The following is an 11,216-nucleotide window of genomic DNA, read 5'->3' on the forward strand; positions in this document are numbered from 1 at the left end:
GCTCTGGTTTGCCAGTAGCGGCTTTGTCATGCTGGCCACATGACCTGGAAGCTATACGCCGGCTTCCTCGGCCAATAATGTGAGATGAGCGCGCAACCCCAGAGTCGATCACGACTCGACCTAATGGTCAGGGGTCCCTTTACTTTTACCTTTACCTTATACATGGGTAGTGCTGAGGGGTGTTTTCTTAATTTGGAGTCCCCCCAGATAGGGGATGTCTTATACATGGGGGCGTCTTATTATGGAAAAATACGGTATATTAAATTGGTAGTGTGCACACTTTGCTTTCTAGCATGCTGTGGCTTGCCATCTTACGCACCACTGCCACCCTGGATTCATTGAGGGAGGCCTTCAGCCTAGGCCCCAAAGACCAATCCTAGTGGTGCCACTGAGAAGCACGAAGTAACTTTTAAGAATCCGTCTAGTCTAGTATTGCATCCTTTGATTACCTGTGGCTCCTTATGACTCTTGAAGATACCAAAGATTGAGCATGTGATCTTATACATGCAAAGCTGTACCAATGAGCTGTGGTCCATTTTCATACCGTGTTTCTCCGAAAATAAGCCATACCCCGAAAATAAGCCATACCCCGAAAATATGCCATACCCCGAAAATAACCCATAGTGATAGGCAGTTTAACCTTGTAGGTTAAACTGTACCATACTTAATATATATATATAAATAAGACATCCCCTGAAAATAAGCCACCGTGTGTTTTTTTTTGAGGAAAAATAAATATAAGACGGTGTCTTATTTTTGGAGAAACACGGTATATAGCAATTAAAATATTGTGGTTTACAAAGTCATCAAGGCAGATTACAAAATATAGGAAACAGCTTTGTACTACTTATAATCCTTGGAACCGAACTCCCACATAAGATGAAAGATTCATGTGCATCATTAAACTAGGCCATCTCATTTGGAAAATTAACAACAGGGTATTTTAAAGGATATCTATAGTTTATATTAACTCATTAAAGTCTTACAAAAAAAGCCAATACCTGTAAGCAGAAGATTCATATCAGTGTTCATTCTGCAGACATCATCCTGCTCTATGGGAATAAACTGAACTGACTTCTAAAGGCAATATGGTTAACAACATAAAAAAGGCCAGCAGGATATTTTAAGTTACAATTTTCTTACCATGAGCCACAGAAGAAGTAGAAGTACAGTGTACTAATGAATCATTTTACCTGGAAAGTCCTGGCTGATGGTGTGATGGCTTGGCTGATGGTAATTTTGAGAAGTTCGGGTCCCTGTAACAATTCATTATCGCTGTTTCTGAAAATAGCCAAGAGGAACATTTAAATAAACATATTATAGACTAACTGTACAATTGAGGAAATTTATTGGGGGAAACTGCAGGTGTTAATGCATTCAGCTTCATATAGAAAACAAATCAACATATTTTCAGAGAATCATACAAGTTTATTTTACCTGTGGAATTCCATCCCAACAGACTTACATTTAGCTCCATCTCTATCTATACCAGGAAGGAAGAGACACTAATATAAAAAAGGTAAAAAGAACCAAGTCTTTGTATCAGTAGGTCATTTTCTGATTTAAAAAATATCCAGAGGAAGAAATGAGAGCTGTCTATAGAAACTAGTCCACCAAATTCAGTCTGTGTCAACTTTTCCATGAGGCACAGTTGATGCTTTCTGATAGCACAGTCCAAATCATAGAAATGTCATAATTAATTTAGAGCATCAGATTATTGTGAAAATAAAGCATATGCAAGTGAGTCTGCACAATCTGTGACCCACTGGGCAAACAGCCTATCAGCCATGCATACAAGCTCATGAGAACCCTGTTAAACTGGCCTGTGTAGTTCTTACAAAATTTAGGATGGGGAGAGTCAAGCACCAGAATGGCCACAATACTTGCCTTGCAGATTTCATTCATTTGTTGATGAGTCACTAGACCTACAGACCTAATGTAAGGCTTTCAGGATATGGAGAGGGAAAATTTTCCACTCTGGAATTTTCTCAGTTTCTCCCAACAGATCCAAGGTACTTCTATCATGTGTTTCCTCAGTCTCTATGCCAAATGTTTGAAATTCTGCAGAAACGTGTGCAGATTTAGTAACTGAAATACGATCACCTTGGCACCAGTTCATGTGCATCAACAGGCATCAACAGGCATCGACGGGCATTTCAAAGACTGCATTGCCAGATGAACATTATTTCAGTTACTATTAAGAGACTATAGTACTCGCTTTGTTTATAGAGATTATGATGTTAGGAATCTTATTCTAAATAATACATTGTGGTTTTGCACCATGCTTTGTTGTTATGCTTTATGAATTTATGAATTTATGCCTTTATCATTCAATGGTCTACGTGTTGCCTCTTTTGTCACAAGTTTCGGAGTTTGCAACACAGGGTTTATTTGATTATTTGCTTATTATATTATTTGGCAAAAAAAACCCAGAAGTTCCACCTACAATCCATCTATAATATTTATAACAAGTGAAAATGTAAAGTTTGGTATTCGTTGATATAATATGGCTTTAAAAGTATAAACTGTGTGGAAATGAAAATATAATATAATTAAGACTTTGGATCTGTGATTTGCTTGGAAGAGGTTTAAAGATTCCCTTTTGTCAACATCAGACAGAAGCAGGTCTCACTAGCTGCTGGATTTTTGATAAAAAGTTTGGACGGCTTCCTGGAACCTTTATCAGTAGTGTCGCAGTTGAAAATTGGAAATCCGCCATGTTGGAAACAAACCGGGTTGCGGAATTATAAATAGTCATGGGGGAGGCGAGCCATTAATATATTGTTATATTTGTACCTCCAGTCTGATTCGGTAAATCTCCCCTGGAAAGACTAGGTTTGATGCAACTGGTTTGGGGAAATTATTGAGCAGACGCTTAGATTGGAATTCATCGGAACTGTGTGAAGATGGCTTCTGCTCGTAGTGGAAAGACCTTGACTGACTTGGCAGAAATACCAGCGTGAGGAGATACTGCGAACTTATCGAAGGGAATCATGGACATAAAATCCACACAGAAACATATTATTGCTTGTTTTAACTCGCTTGTGGGAACAATTCAGAGGCTGTGATGAAGGAAGGATAACAACAGAAAGAGAAATAAGAATTACCGGAAGATTATGAAATGCAGTAGGACTATGATGTTGATCAGAGCCCTCCGAAGTCTTGAAGCATGGGAAGTCCTTTATATATATATATGTAATTTGGCAGAATATTTGGATTATTTGATATGTACCTGTATAATGTGGAATATTTGATGTGATTTGATAGGAGTGTTAAAATGGAAAATTTAATAAAAATGATTTATTAAAAAAAGGCCTCATCTACCAACCAGCTACATGAATGTAGATCAACATGCAAACAGTTCTGAGAACTGCATAGAAGCGAAGTATTATGAAATATGTAGATAAGATATAGAGATGGATACCTTATTTCTACCTTATCCTAGTGTGTTATGGAGACCTTAATAAGCCAGCAGTTCCTGACATTTCAAGGAACTACATTGAGGCAGAAAATGTATGTACGGTAGCAATGGTTTAACACAGAGAATGGGGATATATTATAATGAGTGAACCCAGAAGAATATTGAGTAGGTATTTCATTGTACTAGCAGTGCAGCAGTTGCTACTTATCAAAGCCCACATTTTAGACTTGTTCACACATTGGTTTGTGGTAGGGATAACTGTTATCTCCAGAGAAATAATCCCTTCCAAGGCAGGTAACACATCTAATTCCAGACCACAGGAACCATGCATCCATACCACTTCTGCCTTATCAGGATTCAGCATCAGTTTATTGGTTCCCATCCAGTCCATCGCTGCTTGCAGACTTTGGTCCAACACCTTCACAGCCTCTCTGGATTCCCGTGAAACGGAGAAACAGAGCTGCAGATCATCAGCATACTGGCGACAGCATGCTACAAATCCCCAGACAGTAGCTCCCAACAGTTTCCTATAGATGTTAAACAGCATAAGAGACAGAATGGACCCAACAGTCCAAAAGCCATGGACCTGGTCAGCTACCGCCTGGTAACTCCTGGTAGTTTCAGAGCTAGCCCAATACATTTTGGCACTTGGACAAACCACAAAATGGTGCACCACCACCACCAGGGAAGAAGAGGTGAGTGAAGATCTACCTCGTGAACAAGGGTGGGAGGAGACCAGCAGCATATATACTCAGCCTTAGTATTTTTGCTAAGAGAGAGACAGAGAAATTGTGGTCACAGTGTGAGTCTTGGTCCTTTCTTAATAAGATATTTTATTATTTATTTATTTATTTATTTATTTATTTATTTATTTGCATTTCTTTTTTGTGAATGGGGGAGAGAACTGGGAGGAGAAATAACAAAATACCTCGGTATATGTTGTTGGATTTTTTGAATAGTCAAGTTATTTTAGAGCTGGTCTAATGTAAATACTGTCTGTTTAAGAGAAACAGGTGTCTGTGTTTCTGTTAATTGCTCACAGGCGTGGGCTCTGCTTCTTGTATATAAGGCTCTGCCAGAAAGCCTTCTGCATCTCTTAGTTAGATCTTTCAGTTTGATTCATCTCTAAGTAGATCACTCTCTCAGTTGTTCTCAGTTTAAGAGATTCCTCAGTTGAATCTTAGTATGAGAGTTGCTTAGTTATAATGCTAGTTTGCTGTTAATTCTTGGGAGGTTTGTGGGAGGTTTGGAATGTGGGAGAAAGCATTTATCTTTAGTTAAAAGTCTATTTAGAGTCAGTTTGTTTTTCAGTTAAAGAAACCCAACCGTTTGTATTTTCATCTGCATACTTTTACAAGTGTGAAGCTAGTAAGGGGTTTCACATAAGGGAGATAATTCCCTACGCTCTTGGTGGTGTTTTCTTAGCCAGCTCAACTTCTGACTGCATATACTCTGCGTGAAGCGTACTTTAAAGGGCCGCTGGAAACTGGGATATATGATTTAGGTTAAGCAAGTTTCAATACCCAGTTTTCTCCAATATTCTTATCATATATATATTATATTCCAGTGTGTGTGTGTGTGTGTGTGTGTGTGTGTTGCCTTGCACCACGGGAGGGAAAGAGTCCATGGCCTGGGGTTTCTTCCAGCTTTATCTCCCATGCACACCTTGAGTCCTAGGTCTCCATCCGTATGTGTCAGTCAACCACCCTTGACAGCCTGGGGATTTCTTCTCTCTCTCTCTCTCTCTCACACACACACACACACACACACACACACACACCAGTCCTCATCGTACCACTGTCTCCCACACAGGAAGGTCAAATCTGCTAGTCCAGCATCCACTGTGATCCTATGTAATGCATACTTAGCCTGTGAGTAAGTCCTATGCAAGTCAGTGGGCCTTCTGAGTAGAAGGATTGCACCATTCACACCACAAGCATTCCTACATGTGTTTTACTCAGATGTAAGTCTAAATGTAATGAGGGTTACTCCATAGTAAATGTGCTTAGGAGACAGCAGGAAGTTTGGGGTTGTGCGGGTGCACTGACAGAGCCAATCCAGTGCACCCACACAGTCCTGACCTCACCACTGCCCAGGACCAGCCCATAATGTTTTGCAGCTTGAGGCAAAAGAGAAAATGTTGCCACCCTGTACCTCATCCTCTGCTTAATAAAGGTAAAGGGACCCCTGACCATTAGGTCCAGTCGTGACAGACTCTGGGGTTGTGGTGCTCATCTCGCTTTATTGGCCGAGGGAGCCAGTGTATAGCTTCCAGGTCATGTGGCCAGCATGTCAAAGCCGCTTCTGGTGAACCAGAGCAGCACACAAAAACGCCTTTTACCTTTCCACTTTAGTGGTACCTATTTATCTAGTGAGAGAAGTGAGAGCTGGACCATAAAGAAGGCTGATCGCCGAAGAATTGATGCTTTTGAATTATGGTGCTGGAGGAGACTCTTGAGAGTCCCATGGACTGCTAGAAGATCAAACCTATCCATTCTTAAGGAAATCAGCCCTGAGTGCTCCCTGGAAGGACAGATCGTGAAGCTGAGGCTCCAATACTTTGGCCACCTCATGAGAAGAGAAGAATCCTTGGAAAAGACCCTGATGTTAGGAAAGATTGAGGGCACTAGGAGAAGGGGACGTCAGAGGACAAGATGGTTGGACAGTGTTCTCGAAGCTACGAACATGAGTTTGACCAAACTGCGGGAGGCAGTGCAAGACAGGAGTGCCTGGCGTGCTATGGTCCATGGGGTCACGAAGAGTCGGACACGACTAAACGACTAAACAACAACAACAACAATTTATCTACTTGCACTTTGACGTGCTTTCAAACTGCTAGGTTGGCAGAAGCTGGGACTGAGCAACGGGAGCTCACCCCGTCGCAGGGATTCGAACCACCAACCTTCTAATCAGCAAGCCCTAGGTTCTGTGGTTTAGCATTTTGAACAAATGTGCTTGGAACAACCCACATCTCTTTCTTTGGGAAACAGTAACGTTTCATGGGGGGGGCTGCAAATAGCACCTTCAGAGAGCATAGCTCCAAGGGGATTTTTTTTTGTGGGAAAATGGTGCAAAGAGAGTAGGGAAGAGGTAAAAGGGAAAAGGTAAAGGACCCCTGGATGGTTAAGTCCAGTCAAAGGTGACTATGGGGTTGCGGCACTCATCTCGCTTTCAGGCCGAGGGAGCCAGCATTTGTCCACAGACAGCTTTCTGAATCATGTGGCCAGCATGACTAAACCGCTCCTGGCACAACGGAACACTGTGACAGAAACCAGAGCACACGGAAACACCATTTACCTTCCCACCACAGTGGTACCTATTTATCTACTTGCGCTGGCGTGCTTTTGAACCGCTAGGTTTCCAGGAGCTGGGACAGAGCAATGGGAGCGCACCCCATCGCGGGGATTCGAATCGCCGATCATAGATCAGCAAGCACAAGAAGCTCAAAGGTTTTAGACCACAGCATCACCCGCATCCCTCTCATGCACTCCAGGATCACTAATCACAACTGTGTATGCGTACACACAGCTGCTTTTTCTAAGCACGTCAGTTAAAAGCTCTTTTAATATAACTTGCAGTTTGGCCCTTTGTAAACATAGAAAGCTTTGCAGCTCAGGGAGCAGAAATCTGTTCAGGGTCTGTGGGAAATAGGTCTAGTTTCAATAAATGTTGTAAACTGTGCTGTGAGTTAGTAATGAAATGGGTGTATAAACAAAGTGGTGTAATGTGCACTAATATGACACTTGAGGGATGTGGAAATTAAATCCATGCCCAGTGTGAGAAGCAGGAAAAGCTAACAACAGGAAGCAGTATCATGGAGTTACTTAATCTTAAAGAAGTATAACAATGCCCCTTTCTTCCTTTTCGGTGACTCTTTTGCCCTGAGGTAAAAGTAAGAATCATGAAAGTACTTGTTTACATGAGGGAGATAGAAACATCTACCACAAAAAGCTATGGCTCAATCATCTAATATTTTCCTTGTGATGAATTCCCATGTTAAGCAATGATCTACAGCTACAGTTCTGCATTGGGATGAAACATTTCCCATATGGAGGAAATGAAGTTGGATATTATGCCACTGATGAACGTATTTGTCTGATACCTATGGCAAGACCAAATAATTCAGTTTTATTATGGCTTCTGGTTTTGCAGCCCTAAAAACCAACAACAATCTTATGACATCTTGGTGGGGGGGAATTGTTTAAAATCTTGACAATGATTCCACCTCACAGATATTCACTGGACCTTCTTATGAGTAAGTGTGCTTGGGATTTCGACTTCCCTCACGTGGGCCACTTCCTTGAACATTTGCTCGTCATAAGGAAAAAGAGGCCACTCCTCTTCTTATATTCTCTACTCAGAGCCATCCTGGGCCTTGCATTAAATTTACCTCAGGGATGACAATGCTTCACATCTGATAGATAGGCATGACACGTAAGTACATTAATCAAATCTATATACTACAGTACTTTATATGCCTTGTTTTAAGTGGACTTTGCACTTGCCTCAGCTTTTAAAAAATACATGAGGGTACAATGTATTTATTTATTTATTATCTTTTTCTCCCCCCCCCCCCTCAAATCTCAGAGATCTTAAATTTTATGAAATTAGGTTGTACTTGTTTAGTCGTGTCCGACTCTTCGTGACCCCATGGACCATAGCACGCCAGGCACTCCTGTCTTCCACTGCCTCCCGCATTTTGGACAGACTCATGTTGGTGGCTTTGAGAACACTGTCCAACCATCTCATCCTCTGTTGTCCCCTTATCCTTGTGCCCTCAATTTTTCCCAACATCAGGGTCTTTTCCAGGGAGTCTTCTCTTCTCATGAGGTGGCCAAAGTATTGGAGCCTCAGCTTCACGGTCTGTCCTTCCAGTGAGCACTCAGGGCTGATTTCCTTCAGAATGGATAAGTTTGATCTTCTTGCAGTCCATGGGACTCTCAAGAGTCTCCTCCAGCACCATAATTCAAAAGCATCAATTCTTCAGCGATCAGCCTTCTTTATGGTCCAGCTCTCACTTCCATACATCACTACTGGGAAAACTGTAGCTTTAAATTATAGGGGACAGTTATATATGCATTTATATGCACCATTAATATGCGCCTACTCGCTTTCTCATATTTCTGGTTTATCAGAGCTAAATTCCTGACAGGTATTGGCTCTCTGTTGGAATTTGTGACAAAACCTAACAAGTGAGAGGAGGTAAAACTGTTTTCTCACCGAAACAAATTGAGTTACATGTGATGTTTCTCTTGCAGAAAAGACTTGAGATGCACCAAGCGCATTGCAGGTTCTCACACAAGATGCCGCACTGTGATTTTATGCTTCTTTTTAATCCAAGTGTGTTCAAACAAAATGCTCTTCTTGGTATGAAAAACTGCTCAGGTGGATATATGCATGTACCTTGAGGACTTCCAGTAGGGGAATGCATGAACTTCCATTGTAGAACATTTTGTGCTTGAAGCGATAAGAGAAACAGTACGTGCACTTTTGGGAATGAAATGCTATGAGTGTGCCAACAGCATGCAACTCTACCTCTCAATTACATAAACTGGTGAGGTGCTGAAGTCTGAACAGGTGTCTGGAACCAGTTGCTGAGGGCAAATTAGCTGACACTTAATCCAGACGAACCAAACCTGCTTTTGGTTGGGCTCTGTAGACCTTGGAGACAGTGTACAATCAGGTCCTAATGCTGAGTTTCACTTCCCCTTGAAGAATCAAGTGGTTTGAGGGTGCCTCTTGGACTCAGTATTGCCCCTTGCTATTAAGTGGCCAGGAGCACGTTTTATCAGCTTGGCCAACTGTCACCATACCTGGAGATACCTCCCTCCTCCTGGCAGTTAGTTGTGCAGCAATTACTTCCAGTCTGATTTACTGCAATGCTCTTCACACACGGTAGGCATTAAAGACAGTTTGGAAAACATAATTGGTACAAAATGCAGTTGCAAGAATGTTGTTGGATGGCAGCTAGGTTTTCCATAAGAACAGCAGCATCATAGCTGCCAAGTTTTCGCTTTTCTCGCGAGGAAGCCTATTCAGCATAAGGGAAAATCCCTGTAAAAAAGGGATAACTTGGCAGCTATGAGCAGCATATAAATACTCTTTTACTCTTAACAGTGCAATCTGCATTTATTCAGAAGTGCCAATGCCTTCAGTGGAGCTTTTTCCCTAGCAAGGGCATTTAGGATTGCATATTCAAATTTTGTATTAATCGCACATTAATGTTTATGAAGTGTGAAAGGAAACAGGAGATGAGTAAAATAAACATTGGCAGGCATATGGGGCAGGGAATTTTAAAAATCTCCATTATTTTTTTTGAACCCCAGGATAAGAAAATGCCGGATAAGAATCTACCCTATTCCCAGCTCCAAACTGCCAATTGCTTTTATTCCTCCCCCCTGTTTCTTTGATATTCACTTTTTCCTGCCCTCTTTTTCCAGGACATGTCCTCTTTTTCATGGGTAGGTAAAATGAGAGTCGTCATAGTGATCCATAGTTAAAAATAGAAGCCGGCAAATGTGTCCTGTTTTTTGCTCTTCAAAATATGGCAACCCTATCCAGACAGCTTCCTTCCCCAGGGTCCTTCCTCTCTATTCCGAATTGACCGCTAGTATCAGCTGATAAAAATTTCTCCACTTTCTAATTTCCATCAAAATTCTCTCTTGCCTTCCCACCCCACCAAGCTCCTGAAGTGATAAGAAAGTTGGACGCAAGTGAGCACAGTGGTGGCTGGTGCCCATTAGGACTCGTAGGGCGGGAGGCAGGGAAATTGACAGGAGGCGGAACCAAAGCCAATAACAGGCTGAGCCAACTGGTTCTAGTTTTATTGCCCTGCTTCCCCCTGCTGAGTTCTACAAGGACAACGCTAAGGCTAAGGAGGAGGATGTTGACAGGCAGAGGAGCCCCCTGACTGGTCATAAGTAAGAAGATCAGCAGGTGGGAGATGGCTAAGGGTTGTCAGGCTGGTGGGGCAGTGCCCCATTCATTCTAATGGATCAGCATCCACTCTGTGTGTGAGGGGGGGGGGTCAGGAGGCCCAGGAGGCCCAGCACAGTGGGATTCTCCAATTCTTTCCTTCAGCCCATTCATCCCTTTTACCTCCCTCCCTCCCTCCATTCAATTCTTTTTATTTTAAATTAATTTATTAAATTTGTAAATTGCTTTATCTTGCCCAAGGCAACCCAAAGCAACTTACAAGCAAACAAACAAAAACCCACATAGATACCTTATTTATTTCTCTTCCTTCCCTCACACATGGCTGGCGTATTCTCTCTTTCCTTCTATTCCCTCAAACTTTATTTTCCTCCCCTGCAGTTTTGCACGCTAGAGCCTCACTCTTGACTTTCTCCCACTCCTTTGCATGCCTGTTTAGGGAAGTTTTAATGTTTGATATTTTCTCATGTTTTAAATATGATTGTGAGCCACTCAAAGTGGCTGGGGAAACCCAGCCAAATGGATGGGGTATAAATTTATTATTATTATTATTATTATTATTACATCACCACCATCATCATCATTATTATTATGCACTGCATATTTGGGGAGCTGCTAAGCTGTTTGAGTGTGCAGTCCAATGAGCTGCTGTGCAAACAAAGCAGTAAACAATACCAGGGTGGAGTCTTCTAAACGGAATGCAAGGCTGGGCACATTCAAAACACATTTTCTCCTTTCAAAGAATTGTGGGCATTGTAGTTTGTTAGGGGTTCCTGGCAATGGAAGGTCTGTGAAGATTAACCTACAATGCATTGTATGCTTTAAAGGTGAACACAACTTAAAAGGAGCTGACAAGCCCAGA

The 11,216-nt window shown here is 41.9% G+C and overlaps 1 protein-coding gene across 2 annotated transcripts in view; it reads right to left on the minus strand.

Annotated features, from left to right (window-relative positions):
• Positions 1 to 11,216, minus strand: part of CLIC6 (CLIC family member 6) — a 126,010-nt gene that overhangs the window by 110,673 nt on the left and 4,121 nt on the right. Inside the window, exons 1-2 of one of the 2 annotated variants that reach the window (XM_088668757.1) lie at positions 1,888 to 5,025; positions 1,194 to 1,281 (exon numbers count right to left, since the gene is read on the minus strand). In XM_088668757.1, coding sequence (XP_088524883.1) covers positions 1,194 to 1,281; positions 1,888 to 1,901 — 102 coding nt within the window. In that variant the 5' untranslated portion in view covers positions 1,902 to 5,025. Of the gene's footprint in view, positions 1 to 1,193; positions 1,282 to 1,887; positions 5,026 to 11,216 lie in introns of those variants that run through there. The other variant, XM_088668756.1, reaches the window with a different exon arrangement.

This window comes from Zootoca vivipara, chromosome 4 (genome assembly GCF_965207765.1).
Source record: "Zootoca vivipara chromosome 4, rZooViv2.hap1.1, whole genome shotgun sequence".
NCBI lineage: Eukaryota > Metazoa > Chordata > Lepidosauria > Squamata > Lacertidae > Zootoca > Zootoca vivipara.